Source organism: Cuculus canorus, chromosome 1 (genome assembly GCF_017976375.1).
Source record: "Cuculus canorus isolate bCucCan1 chromosome 1, bCucCan1.pri, whole genome shotgun sequence".
NCBI lineage: Eukaryota > Metazoa > Chordata > Aves > Cuculiformes > Cuculidae > Cuculus > Cuculus canorus.
Window position 1 is genome coordinate 173,464,311 of NC_071401.1, and position 21,565 is coordinate 173,485,875.

General features: G+C 42.7%; 1 protein-coding gene across 1 annotated transcript in view; it reads left to right on the forward strand.

Annotated features, from left to right (window-relative positions):
* The first annotated feature begins 16,439 nt into the window (after positions 1-16,439).
* Positions 16,440-21,565, forward strand: part of PPM1H (protein phosphatase, Mg2+/Mn2+ dependent 1H) — a 136,050-nt gene continuing 130,924 nt past the window's right edge. The window contains exon 1 of the mRNA XM_054051714.1: positions 16,440-16,873. Within this exon, the coding sequence (XP_053907689.1) occupies positions 16,629-16,873 (245 nt within the window). The 5' untranslated portion in view covers positions 16,440-16,628. The remainder of the gene's footprint in view (positions 16,874-21,565) is intronic.

The following is a 21,565-nucleotide window of genomic DNA, read 5'->3' on the forward strand; positions in this document are numbered from 1 at the left end:
TTCTCGGTGTTTCTTATAGTTTCATTACTATTATGGACTATGATAGCATGTACACACTGTGCAGCAATCAGAATTACAGCAAATTTGACTTAACTCTTTAACTTCATTAATCAATATGCCTATCAAGTTTTGGGTTATTTTGATGTGCTCTTACTCTTCTGGCAGCAAGTGCAGTTTACTTGCACACAGAGCGAAAGATTTATCATTCTCAAATAACAAAAGCAAGCAAATTACCTCCATCACTGTAACAGCCAAATAGCCAATTTGGCCTGCGGTCCTTGTGTGGGTCTGAGATGGAGCAATACATGCTATAGCTATGAAATATATACCTAAGTGCATGTTGCGGAACAGGGAGCGCTGGGAGTACTATACAGAGTCATTTGTGTGTGAAATAACTATGCTCAGCCTTGCATTTCCTTGCTTGTTGGATATCTGCAAGCAGATCCAGTCTCTCAGTGCAAAGATTACTAAATGCAAAATAATTTTAAGGCTGCTGTAATTTTAATTTGCATCGAACAGGTGCGGGAAAACCTGTAGAGCTTGAGATTTTCTGGCATGTGTAATACAGGTAGGTTTTCGCAGATGTAATAACAGGAACTTAGTGAATCTAGGAACAAATCCCTTGCTAAATCTCATACTCCTCCTCCGAACTGGAGGGTCGCTACAAGTACTTTATAGTGGCAAAAATAATATTGAGAAATCTGACTATTTCTGGCATTCCTTTCAATTACATCTGAACCTTATGAAATTGCATTTGATATTAAAATTCAGTATGGTGTAGATATCAGACAGAAAGTATGAGTGAATCTATTGAAGTTTCTCAAAGAAAAGCAATTCAAAAAAGAAGGTAATAGCAAAGGCTTAGACAGTCTTAATAAAGGCATCTGAAAAGCACAGTTTAAATATACCGATAAATGCATGATATTCTCAGTACGAAATTCAGTCCTACTCAAAGCACAACAATCAGTTTTCATTTTAATGTAACAAAACATTTAGAACCCCATCACAACTGCCTTTAATTCTCATGTAACACAAGGTCAATTACACCCTTTCCAGACAGCTGTTCTTTTATTTCACACTTTGCTTCAGAAGAAATCATCAATATCCTTCATATAGGCATACATTCAGTACTGTTATAACATTGGTACCCAAAACAGATTACAGGGGCAGGCCCACCAGCTGAACAGTCTTAGCCTCATAATATCTTTTTCAGCCTAGGAGAAAATGGTATGTTTTATTAATAGCTGCTGTTTACAAAGAGTTTTTCTGCAGAAAAGAAATGTTGCAGCTATATTGCTATCTCTGAGGTAAAATACAGTATTTTTTCACAGAGATATTCAAGGAAGAAGGACTGTTCTTTTCTTTATCATTTATTGTATCTCTATCATCAAGTCAAGCCCAGACTGATGTAAGGACCTTGGTGCACTGGATGACAATCATGCAATAATAATATCTGTTTCTCATGTATTACACCCACTTGTCATGTATTTTCTCTTCCAGCATAAATATTGAAAGAACAAGTAATAGGGATTCGTTCAGTATCTCTATTCAACAGCGAGACATATGAAAGAGCAGCTATCCCACTAAGAAGTTGTTTATTTCAAAGGGGTGAAGATGAGTTTGCATCAAAGATATTCCTTTGTGACCACTCTGCTTAGACAGAGACAATACCTGCTAGTAGTTTTTATAGTTAACATTGCAAAAGCTTCTATTTTGGTTTGAAATCTTCATTCGACAAAAGCATTTAATATCATAACCTGGTGACAAAAATGAATATATTTTAAGTACTTCAAGAAAATGTATTTTATTTCCTAATAATCACTGAAAGGTAATGGCCAAATTCTACCAAGCTGCATTCAATTCAAGGTCAAATCTGTAGGGCAAAGATCACTACAGGCCACTTTTATGGCAGTTTTATTTAAATATAGCGGTTCCTAACAGAAATTAAAACAGATCTAGAAAAAATGTTGAAATACATTGTTAATGGATGCTGACGTTCTCTTCAGTTTTCTAAGTCATGCTTGTCCTGCTGCTGTTTCTCTTTCCACTAACTATTTACCATTGCATTGTATAGATATTTGCAAGAAGGAGAGCTGCACAAACAGCATTTTTACTCCACGGTGATTCAGGTATTTCCATATCTTGTTTCAAATCAGATTGAAACCAGTTTTTACATGAAGAAAATACACAGAACATTTCAGTTGAGAAATGCAGAGGGCTTTGCTGGGTGTGCAGTCAGGATTTGTCATGGGACTCTGCCAAAGAGATTCATTGGTACATGGTAACTAGGAAATCTATTCCAAGGACTTGAAACACTGAGGCTGTAGTTCAGATGAAGCAAACCCAAACCAATCTATTTTATTTCAGTTCTCTCAATGCAACAAATTTGCAAATTTAACATTTTCGAATGAAAATTGGCAACTCGCAGAACCTTATTAATGGTCAACACCCAATTTTGCTGGGAAAATTCACAGTCCTGCCCAGAAGCAAGTGGATCTTAGAGCTGCACACTGATATATTCATGGAAAATCATATTTTAAATAAACCCAAGCAGGTTAAGTATGCATTCACCCAGGCAACGAATAGTGACTGCAGTGTGTGGCTTGCCCCAGCAATGGCAACTACTCACAGGAGAGTGTGTGAAGCTGATGTTTCAGCCTGAGAGCTTATGCTGTTCACTCCATGGGATAAGGCACTTTATAAAATAAAACAATCCAAGAGATTTCACCAAACGCATTTGACGAAATCATGATGTGTTCATAAAAATATTGTGAAAAATGTGAAAGGCTAAATCTGTCGTGAAACATATATTGCTGCCCTTCCTTTTATTGCCTTGGATATAAAGTAGTTTCAGTTACAAGAGATCAAGGATATAATTAAATTCCCTTCCAGAACAGAAGTTACTCTTCCTTAGCTCATTCAATTGCTTTTGTTTTATAGTTTAGGAACTCCAACACAAATATTTAGCCATAAAGAAATGTTGCAAGCAAAATATGACTTGTGCACAAAATGTCTCCATTTAAAATAGAACAGTCCTCCTTTGACAAGGTTAAATGCAACTTTTAACACTCCAAGGATGCCAGCAGATAAAACATAGAAATAAGAAGCAGGGAGCCAAAAGACACATATGGAGTTAACAATGCTCTTTAAAACCTCAGTGGAAGGCTCAGATGCACGTTTTTGGAACAGTTAAGCCTGAGTGTACATCGGGCTCAAGAAACGCATATCTTGTGAAATTGGGCCTGGCATTCTTACACAAGGAAGCACCATCAGTGAGCCCTGCAGGGGACGGGGCCACAAATCAAGTTTTGGGATGTGAAACAGAAGCTCCCTTACCCTGCCTCTGCCAGGTGTTCTCACTTCTGCACGGGCTGCTCCTAGGCAGACTATGGGTGTCAGGATCAGTCCTTGAGGCTGTTGTGATGGGTGCTCCTGGGTCTGGCCAGCTACATGAGCAATGGTTGTTCTGAGGCTTGTGTGATGTGAGATGATATGGCTCACTCAGTACAACAAAACCTTGGCCGGTGCTCAAGGACACCTCTGACTTTCAAGTTATTTGCATCCCAGCAGGGCATGGTTTAATATTCAGTTGGCTGGGGAATTTAAGGACTAAACACAGTCACACAGATACTGTTGACATCTGTTGATCCCAAAAGTCTCCTTTGTAACTACAGCTGAGTCCTCTCCTTTCCAGACTGGGAAACGCTGCCATACCTGTAACTATGAATAACAAAGGAAGAAGATAGATGGGCTGCAAGGAGTTGGGAGTGGACTCAACTTTTTCCACAATGCAAAAGCTGTGATTTCCAGGACAGTCCGCACTTGCTGTAACTTCTCCTGCAAATTATACTGTTTCACTGGTAACAACACCAGGGCAAATCAGAAATTGTACGTGATTCTGACCTGCTCTGTACTGGTGCACCTATGCATCAATCCATTTCCATTTCTGGATGTAAATCACATTAAGTTAGAAGAGAACTGTGCTTGTTGTACCAGAGCAAGCGCTCTGCGGGACAGCATGTACACCAGAATGGTGCCTCAGCTGTCCCAGTTACTTTAACACTGAATGGGCACCGCTGTGCCATTTGGCGAGAGGCAGCGCTGGGGTGCATCTCCCCAACCCATGCACAGGAGTAAGCGACCACAAGCAGCTGTGCCAGTGCAGGGGCAGGCTGTGTGCCCGCAGAGATCACCCTTGGTACGTGGTGACAAGGAAATTTATTCCTTTTAGATCCGCACAGATTCACTCATACTGCTAAGACTGGAAATGTCCTCTTTCCATGTCAATCTACCTGCATTACAGTGTCATATGCCACCGACAAAATCACGAATGTAAGTGCGTAACACAGCTTTTTTAATGTTCCTACAGAGAGAATTCTTTCCCTGTACTGGATAAGTAAAAGTTGCCAGCCTTGGGGCAGATTTTTTTTCCTTATGCCACATTAGAACATTGTTATTTAGATTTAATTTTCGTGTGAATCACATGATCAAATTGATACTTCAGAACATAAGTGCAAAATTCCCTTTTGTCATTAATGGTATCTATGAAATAAACCAGTGGAACTTGTTCAAATTTAAAATGTGGTAATATTTTGCCTTCTGGCTATTTTTCAAATTTTATTTCTGCTAAAGGAAAAGAAACAACAGTCTGAAGATATTTACATGAAAAAATATCAAAAAATCCACCACCCTCAAGAAGATTCTCACATGAGATTTCTCGCTATTGTAAAGGCAACAGTTTTCCACATAGAATGTGTTGTTATTGTTGCAATGGAATTAATCTATATTTTATTAAAAGCTTTCTGAGCTCATGTATAGTTTCATTATACCAGACATGCAATTACTCTGCTAATGGCCATCTAGAAGTGATACACAGAGACAATGAGAACTTGTTTGGAAGAGAGTAAAGAGGAAGAACACACATGACGCATACAAAAATGTATTGAGCATTGTGTTTCCACAAAAGATAACTGTCCACATGCCTGAGAAGCAAAGCTGCTGTTCTGTGATCTCATGTTCTTTGCCACAGAGAGCTCACGCTGCCTCTGCATCAGAGCAGTATAATGTCATCAGGGGTGGTCCCAGCTGAGAGCACTTCAGTTTAACCGGGAAGAAGCAGTGCCTGGGCTTCAGTGCAGGTTGTGGGGAGGTTATCAAGAATGATAGATATTTCCTCTAGCACCTCTGTCATGCTGACACGTTACTTCATTTCACTATGGCCACTGCTGTAACCCAAGCTGTCAAAAAACCAAAACATCATGCACTGCAACTTCCCTTCACTGCTGTCTTTGGCATAATTATTATCATCAAAAAAAAAAGATGGAGATTATATACTCCTGTCTTAATCCTGCCAGCATTGGCACATCACTAATTTTAAACAAGTGACCAGTTTTGGTAAACTCTCATATAAAAATGTAGTTCAGTTTATACGTTCTTACACTATTACTATTATGATACAGTTGGTTTATTTTTCCAAGCCAGTGTTCAAGATAAAATTGATGATGTGTGCACCAGGGAACAACAGGAAAAGATGACCGTTGAAGGCAGCAATATGAACCCCTATTTTTGATGAATTACAGTTGCCAAGATTTTTTATAAAAATTACTATATGGTCAGAACATCAAAGCCAAGTGCTTAACTCCGGATCCTAAACACACGTGTGTGCACCTGATGGAAATGCACAGTTTCTCAGAGCTGCTAATCACATGCAAATTTTGCTGAAGCTAAATGGTGGCTGCAATAGAAGGCAAGTGCAAAAACTTTCTAAAATAATGTTTCCATTCCTTGGTAGCTTCAGGAGCAGCTGGAAACAAGTTCTACGCCTATAGTTTCTGTGAAAATCTCTCATGACCATGTTGTGCAGGGTAACAACATCAAGGTGCCTTAAATGGCTATGAGTTTCCTGCAATAAGGTCTCCGTAGCGATGTTTACTATATGGCAATAAAATTACAGGCAATGTTGTTTGCATCAATAGCATCTATTACGACCGAACAAATATCCCTTTATTCATTAAATCAATAGTTTCCACACCCAATTTTCTTCAAGGACTGGAGTCTTTGCTTAAACATTATGGAACTAATCGTGGCATATTTATAATAATAGTTCAAATCTTTCATAATCCGTATTACTGAATTGATATCTGTACAATTCCTGGATGTATTTCCACCTCACGTAGACACCTCTTTTATTCATGCCTTGCTTCAACCTTCTGCTGCCCCATCTCAAAATGTCAACAATCTTTCCCTATCGGGTAGCTGGTACCACAACTCCCTCTACCCCAAACCACTTCTCACGATATCTTAAGGATCTCATTCCTTTGCCAGGAAGGGTAGACTTGTGACCCCATAAGGGCACTGTTGCCTTTTTCCACCCTTAGAATTATTTCTGCTAATCTGTGCTCACAGAAGAGACCCACCTTGGGGCAAACCCCTCGCAGTGAAGGGTCACTACTCCCCTTCTGTGGGACCCTGCATGCTCCCAGAGAGGAGCAGCAAGCTTAACATACCACACTGACAAAGACCAGTTTCAGCCTCTCGTTAAAAAAAAAAACTGGATCCAGACTCTCACTGAATGGCTTTAGGGCATCTAGAATAAAACAACAATGGTACATGTGAGCCATAATCCCATGTCACAAATTCCCCCGTGAGAAGCACATGAAAACAACCCAGGGAACAGGCTGGCACAGTGCTTGCACTGTTTTCCTTAACATATTTGCTTAAACTTCAGGGAGTGGCTGATTTTGACTGAAAGCACTGATAGGTTAAATCTTCCTGAGAAACTTCTCTTAAAGAACTTCATCCTTGAAAACCCTCTACAACAATGTAGCTGCCAACAGGGCCAGAACGATACCTGCTTATCAGCATTTTAAAATGCTTCCTATGCAGTTTACACAAGCCTTTCCTACCCGCTTTGAATTTCAGGCTTCATCAGATTTAATGGAGCACTGTAGCTGTCTTTGTGGTGTCAACACTTTTAGTTTCTTCAGCCTCCTCTCGAGCTGCAGACCCTCTCCCTGCTATCACACCAGCAAACTTTTTAACCCTGACTTCCAGACCTGTATCTCCCACTAACTGCTGCTGGAAACAACCCAGAGCTGGGTTGTTTCAAGCGAACTGTCAAGGGGAGTACCTTACAGCGCTCCCCACCCACCTAAGTCCTTTATCATTAAATAGTACAGAAATACGGATGATTCATTCGTTTCCAGATCTTTGCTAACTGTGGCTCTTTCAATGCAACTGTAGCTCAGGAAGTCCTGTTATAAAGGTGTAAATGGAGATATAGCCTTTGATACACTGAAATCCATGAAGGGAACCACTTTTTGGGTTGGGATTGTAATCTGCAGGCACAAAGGACAAGCTGGTGTAGCTGTGACCATGGTTTCTGGGTTTTGGCACAGGTAGGGGGGTTCTATGATGACTGGAGGCACCAGTACTGGGCTGAATAGCCCCAAAACTGCTCCACCACTTTCACTGTCAGCCCCATGCTGTGCCCAGAGGGGAAGGCAGAAAGCAGCAGTAGAAATACTTTACTCTCATCTTCAGGAAGACCAAAATTGGTTTTACTTAGGCTGGCAACAAGTTTCAGACCAGCCATGGGGTACAACAGCTGCACCACAGCCTTGGATGCTGTGGGTTTGCACAGGGCTATTGTGCAGACTGAAGTCAGCAAGACCTAAACTCTTCCCTGATTCAGGCAGGGCACAGCAAGTGGAAGGGGAAGAATCTGAAAACACGGGATGAATGGAAGTCCTTTGCACCACGGAGAGAGTTGTTTTCAGTGGCTAAGCTGAGAAATGCTTGGCAATAACCAGCATCAGGTTATGGCATACTAATTTGCTCTTGATACTTAAATGTATTTGAAGTGCATGTATCACTCTTGAAAGGGCTCAGAGTTTCATAGAAACCATTGAAGACTTTTTAAAAAGAAAAATCTATTAAAAAAAATTGCAAACTCAGATATTCAATCGCAAATAATTTTATTTCCAGATGGTCAGCATATTTATTCTATGTCAGTTATTTGGTGGAAGATTATGATTCTTGCTTTATTGCTTTAAATCTGTTGAAAAGCGACTTTGCTATCCAGTTTCTTAGGCTGTTGCACACAATAGTTGAAAGGCCATGACCCATAGAAGTCAAAGGTTAATTTGATTTTCAGATATATCAGCTGCAGCAAGCAGAAGTCTGTAAATTGTCTATTGTTGTGGCAATGTGTTTGCTTAGGGCATTTCCTGCTGCTGTCTCCACTGCCGAAGCAGAGATGTTTGGACAATCCCGTTTGCACTTTTCCCCCATCAGCTGGCTCCAGAGCCAAACAGACTTCTCCCTGATGCAACATTTTCAGTCTGATTTTAGAACTCATTTTTAATTTGAGGGTTTTTTGAGAACATCTGAAAAAGACAAGGTTTCTGAGATCTCAGAAGATCCTTTAAGTTAGCCAACAATATTGCAACACAACTGAAACGAGTCTCATTTCCAAACATCGAACATGTCACTATGTGCCAGATGGCCATAACTGGCATATTGCTAACCCTCCCTTACGTGTATGTCCCTTGGCTGGCAGCACGGTAGTACTGAATCAAGTCTTGAGTTTTTGTCACTGATTCAGTTCAAAATGGGAGAAATGAGGCAGATGTAACTGTCACATTTTTTGTGCTTTAGGCCATCTGTTATAAGACACATGAAAAAGTTATTCCTTTTCTATTATTATTATTATTATTATTATTATTATTATTATTATGTTTTAATCTGCTCTACAGAGGGCTGTCAAAAGCTATAGCTTCTAGTCAATAAGAAAAGGAAGCAAAAAAACAAAGATAAATCAAACCAAAAAAGCACCAATTAATGAAACAAGGTGAGGAAGAATTCATTTAAATAAAACCACCATGAACATTAAGAAGAGAGTGGCCAAGTTATAAAACAAGTGTGGCAGAGAAAAAGAGCAAGGTGCTTGTCTAAGTCAAAAATGGTTTAGCACCCACAGTACTGACACAGGTCTTCACAGAAAAAGCAGTGGATACTACAACGAGAGACCTTTGAAGGATGCTGTAGGAGAAAGGACAACATTTATAGTATCTTATTACACAACTAAAACAGGACTGCTCCTTCTTTTTACTGTAACACAACTTAATAAATATTTATATGCACACTTTAACCTCTTCATAAGAGTTTTGGAAGTGGCAATAAATTCTAAATACTTGCTTTTGCCTTTTTTTGGTTTTCCTTCTTTGGGTATTGACAAGATTCTGCCAATTAGTTGTAGAAATCTGAATGACACTATGTTAACACCAGAATGTCATGTGTTGGGGAAAGCAGACAGTCAGGCTGACTACGCAGGGCCATAGGCACCTCATGACCAATGCTGGAAAGAAGAAAAATGAATGGAAAAACAGTTTCCATATTCTTGCTTACAGAAGATCAGCAGAAATCCAAGACCTAAATACAAAAGTAGCATAATTTCTTTAACTTTCCCTGCCATCTCTCAGTATAGCTGGGACTGTGATTTCTGTCCACACAAAACATCTGGTAAACTCAGCCTGAAGTCGAGGAACCTGGGGTTTTGACAACTTGCTTGGAAATCCCACTTCCTTCCTTGGCAAAGCTGGCTGAGAATGAGTGCCACATAAGGTACCCGGGATTTCCTTTGCCCAGGCTTACAATCAAAGTTGAAGTTTTGCCAGAACTGTTCATTTAATTAATATTAAAAAGAAGAACACACACACACACAAAATCATAAAAAATAAAATAAAATATGTAAAATCTCTCCAAAATAAAAAGGAGAAGGAAAAAAAGAAGAAGAAAAAAAAAAAAGTACAGTCAGACGCTAAGCAGAACATTAAGGCTTGACTGTGCTATGGACAAGACCCCAGCCAACACGCAGTTGAAAACAGGTGCCTGACTGGGCCAAGGTGCAGGAAAGCCCGTGTAGCAGAAACTGCAGCCCAGATGTAGGGAGTGGATCCTCCTTTGTGTTCACCATCCACTCCTGAGCTGTCATCAGCAGATGAGACAGCCCCTTGCCCACCCATCTTGCTTACTCTTGAAAAACCCCATTTAAGGAGCTCTGCAGTGAAGGCACCTAGCCTGTTACTCAAAAAATCCCCACTGCCTGGTATATACAAAACACTTCCCTGCTTATTTAACCCATACTTAACTCAAGCACAATTCAAGACCATCTTTATTCTGAAACACACTCCTACTCAACCCAAAATGTTGAGACAGTTAAAACACATTCATCAGCAACTGTGCTCAGCCAAGCTATTAGTGCTGTCCATTAACTCTAAGAACCTACAAATACCCACATGTCCTCTTACTTTAGTTTCCACTTGTCTCTGCATTGCAAACTATTTAATTACTTTCAGTTTTTTTTGCTGAGACTGCCAGCATAACTGTTGCCACCACTGACATTTTGAAGCATCTCACAACACGGTAAGATGTTCCTTTGCAGGAGCAGGGGCAAAGGAACCCAAGAGAGGTTATAATCATTTCGCTCCACCTCCCCTATGAAAGGCTGCCAACAGGAGCACATAAACAAGCTAATCCCTATTCCAGCCTGTTATTAGCAGATTTAGCTACAGGCATTAAAAAGGAGCAGATAATGGGAAGTAAGAAGAGGCTGCAGAAGCAAAATCACGATGATGATGGTGATGTTTGTTGCAAAATTAGATGTACATTTTCAGGAGACTTGTAGATAGATTTGTGTAGAAAAAGTCGTTCTGTGGGTTTTGGCAAATGTGAAATTCTTACAGGTTTATAGAAAGCTTACATTAAATATTTGTTTATAGTTATATAGACTGCAAGCCATTATAAGTTTTTGTGATATCTTTTATTGTGTTGACAGTCAATTAAGATCTCTCCTTAGGGATTCTTCCCTGCTTGGATACCTAAACCAGGCTGCTGTAGCGCAGCTTTGGATGTTGTGTTTACTAGTCCTCCACAGCGAGAAGGTAAATGAACCCACTTTTCTGGCATAAATGGTTTCACCACGCAGCTGTACAGGGTACTTCTGAACAAACACAGGGCTGTGACAGGGCCCCACTTTGCATCACCACCTAAATATTTCTGGGAAAGGGCAGAAAGAATAAGTCTGCATCAACAGGAGGAAGAGACTCTTCTGGGGAACAGGACACATGGCAGTAGCCCCTGTTGACTAGAGAGTGGTGCCATAGAAATCATGTGTAGCAGAGGAAATATATCACTATAAGTATGTCTAGTATTTATTAATTTTTTAATTTACTTGGGACAAGACCCCAGCTTGTGAACTGGTAAGAGCACCAATGGGTTTGATCTTGTCAGCTCTGATAAGCCTAGAAATGCTGGGGGTTGCTGCTGGTGTGGACAAGAGATCTGGTATTGTGATAAGAACAATTGATATCTTACTAAGAGGCATTTTCTCCTCCACATCACTATGATGCCTCAGGCACTGTGCTTCTGAAGGGCTTTTCTCCAGAGATAAAGAGCTTCCTCATGCCTATTAAAGGTCACACAGTACTCTTGAAAAGGTAAGAATAACTTCATTGATTGCCACATGACATGGTGATCTTCCTAAGCAGAATCATGTGCAAAAATAAAGCTTTTACTGTTCTTTGTTTGGGGGATTAACAGAGAAAAACAACCAATTTTTCCTTCAAAACTGTTTTTCCCCTGCAGATCCAGTCTTATCACCATAATGTCAGACATCTATTCTGACATACCCTTCGAATTAATTCACCAGTAGAGCTTACACCTGTGGATACTCTGCTCATCTGTGATAATGACACAGAAGTTCAGGCCAGCAGAAATCGTGCATTCATCTCACATTACACCTACTTCTGTTCTCACCAAAATCTTTGGGAGTTTTTCCATTGCTTTCACTCAGAGCATGAAAAGCACAGGAAACAAAACTTCAAGCTAGCAAGAAATTTAAGGTATAAACAAGGTACAAGCAAGTAAGACTCATGCTGCCGAAATAAATGCCACACTCCTGAGAGGCAGAGCCCCAAGTATTTCTATGTTCTGGAAAAGAAACAAAAAGAACTTGCACCAAAATATTTTTTTTTATCATCAGAAAATATGTAAACACATTGAATCAATCCACTTTCATTGGATACACTTCCAACCACTCCACATAATATACCCTCTGCTCAAGTACTCTGTATACTCGAAAGCCAGAACCAGAGTCCTCACCGCCAAGTTGATATTTCATCTTCCAAGTTTTTCCTTTTTTTTTTTAAGTGAATTTTGTTACAGTTCTTTAAAAGGTGTCTAGAAAGGCAGAAATATATAAATAGCGCCTAATGAGTGTTTATGATGGCCACAAGTCTTTCACTGATTGTCGGTATTTGTCTCTTTTTCCCCAGGTTGTGGAGGACAAGCTGACAGCTGGAGGGCAGGGCTGCCACTGGGATCTCAGCAGGCTGGAGAAATAAGCTGATGGGAACCTCCTGAAGTTCACCATGCAACTGGAGTGGAGCTGAGGGATGACTGTCAAGAAAGCTTTTGCTGGAAAGGGCCTGAGAGACCTGGTAGGCAACAAAGCGAATATGAACTACCACTGTGCATTTGGAGCAGTGAGGGCTTAACCACATATTGGGCTGCATTAACAATAGTCAAGGCAAGTGATCACACCCCTCTGAATGGCACTTGTGAGAGTATTGTGTCCGGTTTGGGGCGCCCCAGATAGCCTACTGGAATGAGCCTAGCAGTAGGCCACCAAGATTGTTGCAAGAAGATGCTGAGAGAAATGGGTTTGTTCAGCCTTTGGAAGGCAAGGCAAAGGGGGAAGAACCTTACTGCTGTCTTCAACTAAGACTGCCTAGAGAAGAAAGATTCATATTTTTCCTAGAGGTGAAGGTTGATTATAGAATCATAGAATCATTTTGGTTGGAAAAGACCCTTAAGATCAGAGTCCAACCATTAACCTAACACTACCAAGTCCACCACAAAACCTGCCCCTAAGTCCCAAATCTACATGATTTTTAAATACCTCCAGGGCAACAGACAAACGGAAACAACAGAAATCACTAATAGATACTAGAGAAAAAAAAAATCATGGATGGGTGGATGAAAATTGGAACAGGTGCCCAGAAAGACTATGGCATTTCCATCCTTGGAGATATTGAAAACATGACTGGATAAGATTCTGGACAATGTAATGTAAGTTTGAAGTTGGTCCTGCTTTGACAAAGCACATGATGTTCAGAAGTCAGAGCACACGATTTTCAGAAGTCATCGCCAATCAGAATTATTCTATCATTGAGTAAAATTTTGAGGTATTCTCTGTGTAGATTTTTTTCATCATGGTTAAAATGCTCTTGAATTTATTGAATGCCGAACACAATGCATGGCAAAGTGGCACTACACAATTCAGATGCTTCAGAGAACTCATATGAATGTGGTTTCGGCTCACATAGCTTCACTAGCTCCACAGCCTGGTTAGCTATTCAGAGGGAAAAGTATATTTATTCCAATATCACAAATAAGTTTACATTTAAAAAAAATCCAGTCTGTCATCATTAGTCATGGGATTGCAGAAGGACACAGAGTCAATTTTTGAAAATTTACTCAGAGAATTCAAGTGCAATTTTTAATCTGGAGTCAATAAGTAAATAGTTTGAAGTTTTCTTACCACCCAAGAAAGATGTCTGGCTTGGACCAGATGCACTGCAGGCCTGGAGGTTTGAGGAACTTATGGAGATCTGCCAGGCCTCACCATTACTTCCTTTGAGAAGTAAGGCTTCACCTTTGACTCGAAAGTGAACAACATGATCCTCTTTCCCCAAAGAGAACTGAAATTAAAGCATCTCTATAGTCTTCAGTAGGAAGAGGTCACATCATACCTGTTGCACCCTTACAGCATTCTTGTGCCAGAGGCAAGCATCCATAGAATTTCAAACAGTGCAGATTTGTTTAGAGTGGTGAGCTGTTAAGCTGTATCCCCATATCTCTGATCTGAGTTTCCCGTGTCATCTTGCAGATATAATCATTTAAACTCTTAACGAGCCTACGTATGCTGCCTTACAATTCTCTGTCACGCTTTGTACCAAAGCAATGGTATTTTTAGGCAATGGTATTTTTTGAACTCTGTAGGTCAAACAAACTGCAAAGTTTAGTCTGCTGGCATAGCCTCTCCAAGAGTATATAGGATAACCTGTGAGGGGCTCTATTTTTACAGATTAAAAATGAGCCTTTCCAGGACATATATCAAGTTCTGCTCATGCCCCTCTTCTCACTGCTGTCTTATTCAGGTGACAGGACCACAAAAGCATTAGTGAGGGAAATGGACACTGGAATACCTGTCTGATTAAAACCACCAGCCATTCAGAGGTCAAAAGATGGCATAAAGAGTTTGTGCCGATGTGGAAGGGGCTAGGAATGAACTAGGACTGGACAAATCAAATACAGTTCATGCCACTGACTACAGCAGCCAAAGGGCTTTGGAAATCCCATCACCTCAGGCTTGCCTTCCCCTGTAACATATGAATGTGGATGAATGGTTCCCTTTTTATCATTTTAAAATACTTTGTCTTCATAGTAACAACCTCTGCAACATCACCAGGAAACAAAGTGAAGCAAACAGAAATGCCTGAAAGGAAGTTCTACAAGGTTTTCATCATATTGCAATCAGACGGTGAATTATTAAGGTCAAGTATTTTTTTGACGTAAGAGAGGTTTACCATTCCTCAAAATATCTATAATGTCAGCCCTGGCAATGAATAAACAAAAAAAAAAAGACAGGAAAAATAACCACCTCTTCCCAAAGGAGGTATAGCAATAGTGTTTAATTTTGGGTAGATGTTTCTCCAGTTCAGCTTCAAGTAGCACTTAATAGGCTGTTTGCATCCTTATTCACTGATCTACTTTTTGCTCTGTAGATTTATTAATAAACAGCTTTATCAAAAAAACTGGTAAGCATCACAACATCTTTACATTTCTCAGTCTGTACACAAAGTACCTGGAGCAAACACAGGCATTGTTGGAACACAGCTCTTAGGATGTTTAATAATCAGAAATCGAATGAGCTCACAGGGCTTAGTCTCCAAAACTGTGTAACTGTGTTTTCAGTGGAACGCCAGCTGGTTTCTAGTATGAGCCAGCCAGATGACAGCTGATCATCTCCCCTAGCCATGTATGATGACTAAACAGCTTTTCCCTGCTAAATCTCAACACTGTGCTACTCTCAGGGTTTTCCATACTTACCTGCTCCATTTTGCAAGTCACTTTGCCTTTTGGAGAGACTCACAGCTCTCGGGAGCACTGCATCATCACAGGGCACAGATACAGCCTTGATACGGAAGACACACATCCTACACCCCCTTGCTACATTCCCCTCACCTCTGTTTTCCTGAAGCTTGGCACACCCAAATCTGCAACCTTTCCGTTCATTTGGGTGACCACCACTTGCAGCAGACCTCCCAAATTTTTTTGATAATAAGAGTATGACATGGCCAACATGACACAACCAGAGGAGAGGTTAAAATATCTGTATCCAGAAATTTGAAGACATTTGGACTTGTCCATTTGCTCTATGTCAGCATTCCAAATGCCTGGTTGTGCTGGAGGCACCCAGAGGCTACCACACCGGCTCTGCTGGATGACCGGCAGGCACAACCCTCGGCTTCCCCAGTGGGCAGGGGGACCCACAGCTGCCCGGCTGCAGGACTCGCGTCAGGCCGCTGCTTCTGGCTGCCCTCACGGTGAGGGTGCTTGCAATCCTTTTTTTTTCCCAGAAAGTAGGTTTGTAGGAAAAATATCCTCAATGTGTTCAAGGAGGAAAAGGATGGTAAACCTTCCAAGTGGTAATGTTCCCCCACCACCCATATGACCAGGGGATGGGTGGGTGGATGAGATGGGATGCAATGGGAAAGGATGGGGTGGGTGGATGGGATAGGGTATGGTTTGTAGGATGAGGGGAGTGGGATGGGATGGGATGGGGGGAGGGGGGATGGGATGGGATAGGGGCATGGATAGGTGGGATGGGATAGGTGCGATGAGAAGGATAGGGTAGGAAGGGATGGGGTGGGTGGAATGGAAAGGGTGGATGGGAAGGGATTGGATGGGGGGTAGGACGGGACGGGGGGATGGATGGGGAGGCGGGTGGGTGGGATGGGTAGGGAGGAGATGGGATGGGATGGAGTGGGATGAGATTGGGTGGGATGGAGTGGGATGGGATGGGGTGCGATGGAGTGGGATGGGGTGGGATGGAGTGGGATGAGATGGGGTGCGATGGAGTGGGATGGAGTGAGATGCGATGGGGACGTTCATGGGTGTGATGGGGGGATGGATGGGTAGGATGAGATGTATGGGATGGGTGGGTGGGTTGCAGGGGTTGGGATGGGTGGGAAGGATCGTCCCCGCCGGGGCGCTGTCTCAGCCCCAGCGGCAGCCCGTGCGCACTGCGGCCGGTCCCTGTCCCCTGACCCCGCCCCCCCGGCCCCCGGCCCCGCCCGCCGCGCACCTGCCGCCCGTGCCCGGCGCGTGCCGGGAGCCGGCGGTGCCGCAGGAAGCGCCCGGCGCCTCCAGCCGCGGCGTCACGTGACTCGGCAGCGGCCGCTCCCGGCGCCGCGATGGGCGCGCGGCCCCGCGGCCGCCCCTGAGCCTCCCCCGGTGGCGGCGGGCGCTGCCGGAGCCGCGGCGGCGGCGCCGGAGTGACTATGCTCACGCGGGTGAAATCCGCCGTGGCCAATTTCATGGGCGGCATCATGGCTGGCGGCGCGGGCGCGGAGCACGGCGGCAGCGGCGGCGGCGCGGATCTGCCGCTCCGGTTCCCGTACGGGAGACCCGAGTTCCTGGGACTGTCCCCGGACGAGGTGGAGTGCTCCGCCGACCATATCGCCCGCCCCATCCTCATCCTCAGCAAGGACACGCGGCGCCTGCCCTGGACCACGGGCTACGCGGAGTGAGTGGGGAGCGGGGCAGGCGGGGCGCGGCCGAGCCTCCCGGGGCCGGTGTCCCCCCGTGTCCGCGCGGGGCCGGGGCCGCTGTTCCCCCCCCCTATTCCCGCAGGGCCGGTGCCTCCCCCGCAGGAGGTGGGGGGGCGCCGCCTGCCCGGTGCCCGCCGCGGCTCCGCGCCCGGGGATGCGAACGGCAGCCGAGGATGGCGAGAGGGAGGCACCGCGGGCGCCGGGAAGGGGGTCTCCGCCGGTTAACGAGCGCCTGTGCTCCCGGTTCGGGGGCGGAAAGGGCTGTTGAGTGGGATCGCGGCTTGGTCTGTGCGTGTGGAGCCTCTTGGCGAAATGCGGGGGGATTTGCGGCACTGTCCTGCGGACTTGGCAGAGGTCACGGTCGCTGATGGTGACTGGTTGCGTTTCCCAGGTGCTTTCCAGTTTGGGGGGATGCTCGAGGAGCGCGAGCCCCAAACTGAAAGAAAAACCCAATGGCCAACCCCAGACCTGGGCTTTCCTAGCAGTTTGTTGCTCTGACTCACTCATATCGTGGTATTTGCTTTAGAGGCTGTATGGTGGTCGTAGCCTTGAGCACAGTCAAACTAAATGATTACAAGCAGTGCCGTGATTACCAGTCAAAGGGCAGCGTTTGTTTGAATGGAGATCCTCATCCCACTGGCAGTGGGAGTAGCTGTGGAGGCAAGGCATGTCCTTGCTCTGGATTATTGGTAGACACATTGTTTTCTTCGATGGTACTGGAAGCAGGACTCATCATTTGGTTTCTCTAGGCTGCTGCCTCTGTCTTGAAGATACCTGTCCATCTATGTTGCTACCAGCTCTCAGACTGAAGAAGTTACACCAAAGAAGCTCTTCCATGCTCTTGTGTTGTTTCGCCGTAGAGCTCTGTCTCTTCAGGCATACATGAGTTCCCAGCAAAGCTACTGCAAAAACTACGGTGAAGGCTTCGGATTGTTAATGAGCAATCGTTAGCTTTATTTAAAAGGTTGTTACATCATTTGGGACACTGGAATGGGATGAAGGATTTAAAGAATTTTAAATTGGATTGTTCTTCTCAGATTATTAAAGACTTGAATAGACTACTGAGCAAATTCCTAGGACCTATTAGTTTAAATGTTTAAAAGAAAGCTTTAATTGTTCTGCTACTATAATAGACCCTTAAAAAGCAGTTCTTTACCAAAGCAATAAGTGCTGCTATTTTTAGCTTAGGTGAGGTGCTGTGGTTTTCAGCAAGTAACTGTAATTGCAAGTTGGTGACAAAGTGGAAGGGAGGTTCTCTGGCTGCCAGGTATGTGCATCCACTGCAGCCTGGAAGCTTTACCTGAGACCGTTAGAGAAGAAAAACGTGGGTGTCAGAAAGTAAAAGACCAGGCTGACCCTGTAGATTTAACCTTCTGTGAGGGAGTATTTGGAGATAAAGTAAATGGCTCTGGTGATCATGAAAGAAGAACGTGCCAGGGTTGTTTTCATATATATGTTATTCTTCCAAGCTTTGAGCAGCTCGATTAATTGAGAGGGGCATAAAAAAGTCACTGGCTTTCTCAGTTGCTATTGCTTCCTCTGTGAAGAGAGGCTGGTTGACCTTCTGTTTTATCTCAGTTTTGTTTTTTTTTTTTTCTTTTGTCTCATCCGCTTCCAGTGCCGTTACAGGTCCCACTGCTTGTCAAAGAGCTGAGTGGAAGGTACTGCTTAGAGAAAACTAGTGAACGTGTTATCAGGCTCTTCCCAGAAACATCTACGTGATCTCCAAAAATGAGGTTTGGTTATAATAGAAGATGTCAAAATGCTTGCTATGCAGAGGATGAGAGGAGAGCAGTGCTATCAGAATTGCATAGTCCTCCGAAGGCAAAGCAGTGCAACAGCCATTAATGAATAAAGAAAAAGAATGAAATAGGGATGAACTTGAGTTTTGAAAAAATAACTTTTTTTTCCCCCCCACTTCTATTGAACAATTACTGAGCTTTCTGAAAATAATTGCAAGACTTGCTTGAAGGTATGCATTCAAAATACCTGTTTTCCTTTTGGAACGCGTTTGAGTTATATATATAAAGGAAAGAAATGGAAAAATACAGGAAGGTCAAATTACTATTATACATATTTCTGAAGTGTATTTGCTTAGAGGAAGCAGGGGATTAACTACTTTTATGCTATTATTTAGCATTGTGTTAGAGTGTATATCAAGGAAACTATCAGAGCAGTTTGCCTTTTGTTATAGTTCAAGTGAGCACTTGCAAGAATGTTAGGAGGAAGTTTAGTACCTTCATAAGGAGCTTGTGGCATAAACGGCTGACCTTTGCATCAACTTACATTTTACAAGTTTGCTTTGGTGTGAAGGACTTGAAATATACTCACAGTGCTCCAGGGTCTGGTTTCCCTGAGCTATGTGCTTTTCCGTGTTTCTACATTGCAGATCAGCAAAAGTGACTCCAGTGTTTTGTCGGTGGGAATGCCTTTGAGCACTGAGATTTGTACTCCTTGAAGATAAGGAGAGGTCTGTTGTAGATTCAGAAGGCAGGAATTTGGCCCCCGAAGGTGTAAGGAGAGAGTGTGTACCGCCTTAATTGTACTTGCTCTGATGTCGTGGGTCATCGGTGTGGGGTTTGAGTCAGTGAGTTTGTGCTCCACACCCAGCATCAGCATCTGTCTGGCTGTCTTTAGGAGGAACCTTTGGCTCTGAGAACAAATCACCTGGAGGCTTTGGATCAGGAAAGTGCTTGCAATGGTCATGTTCTTTAGTAGTAAAACACGTAGTTTACAGATTATACTGGAGCTCCTGGATGTCATGTCAGTGTTTCATCCAAGCTGGAGAAGGCATTTCAGACTTATACATGATTCTGATGCAGGACTAAAGCAGTCTTGAGTCCACAAAATATGTAGTTTTTCCAGGGACTTCTTTTTGTTCCTTTGATTCCTGAGGACAGGAATTTCTTACTAATTTAGGTAATTATAAGGAATACCACCCTGTTGACTATTTCTTCTCCTTAGTATCTGTGGTACATGCCAGTTGTCTGACTTGTTCCCTTGGAACAAACGCTTCTCTTCCTCCTCTTTCTCTTGCTTCTCGCACTGAACTTTTTTGTAATTGATATTTTTGCAATATTGCTCATCTATGCCATACATTTTTGCTTTTTTTTTAAAAAAACCTACTTCTGTGGGATTATTCAGTGAAATGTAAATTAGCCTTTATTTTTTATTATTAGCTTCCCCTCTTTTAATTGTGTGATCATTATGCAAAGTATGTAGGCAGGCAAATGAAATCTTCAAAAACATACTTGATGCTGTGATACAACATCATTGCTTCCTGAAATTTCAGTGGGAATCCAATAGGGATTCAGCTTTCCTTAGTCGGTGAGCAGCCTGAAAATTGCCTTCTGAAATGAGCTTCCTGCTGTCTCCTCCATGCACAGGAGAACCGAGACCTTGAATTTCTGTTTGCCTTATACTACAGGATGTCAAAAGGCTGGTAGATGTTTCAAATAGATCCTTTTATGCCACAGACATTTCCCTAACGATCACCAAATTCTGTAGAAGCAAAATGAAAATTATATCCCACATCCAATAAGCTTCTAAATTGCCTTTAAAGTTATAATTTTATTTAGAAATAAACTTTTTCTTTTTAGTCAAGGGCATCCTTAACATAGTTTTACTGCATGTGCTTAGCTGCTATGCATGAGGAATGATCCAGGGAGAGGGTAGTCTATTAAAAAACATTCCTTTAAGTCTGCCTTTAATTCAGAAAGGTAAGGAGATTTGCTGCTCTCTGAAAAGTTAAGTGATTTATTTGAATGAGGGGAGGGCGTCCTGCCTGACACGCTATTTATTCATTGCTCTCTCTACCCTCTGCAGGCAACTGCGCTCTTGAGGCCATAGGGCTTTTCCAGACTTTTCCCTGTCTGAGCCCCGAGCTTGTTTCTGAGCTTCTGCTTGGATTCCCTCCCTGTTACTGGGAGGGAAGCTTCTTGTCTTGTCCCTTTCCAGTGCTGTTTTCTGTTTATGACCTCTTCCTTGCAGAGTTTCTGCTAAGCTGCCTTCACCCTCTGCATTAAACTCTGAAAGTAATGGGAAGGTAGAGGCAGGAACACAGATGAAGTATTTAATGCAGAATGACTGGGATGATACTCATCTACGTCCGAACTCTGCCCAGAACATTATTGTTCACCTTTTGCTCTTTTACTTTATCTTGTTCCTCCATGAAGGCAGAGGATAAACAATGTGGAGCAAGCCTTCCTTTCCTGGTTGAAGTCCTCAACTACGTATGGCACGACAAAATAGATGCCTAATTTGCAAATGACAAGGACTGACTGGCCTGCTGCTCATGCTCCTGGAATTGCAGGGAAACTGCAACTAGGTAGCATTTTGTGTTAGAAAAGCAAGTCTGGTCCTTTTTTGTCTATTTTGAATGTGTGTTCTTGGTAGCCCAGAATTCAGTACTACAATCACTTTTTTGAATTCTGTGAATCCTGGGGATGGGACCACAGCTAGCTGCTTCTGCATTGCGTGCTTTTCTCTCTTTGCTCTTAACCTTTCTGCCATCTCTTGGGAGAATATAAAAAAGTACTGCTAAATACACATGAAGGAAATGGGTGAAAGTCTCAATTGTATATTATCTTTGACCTTATGCAAAGGACAGTTTTGTCTTCCTTTTTTTAATTCTTTTTTTTAAAAGAATTCTAAATGATACTTGAGAT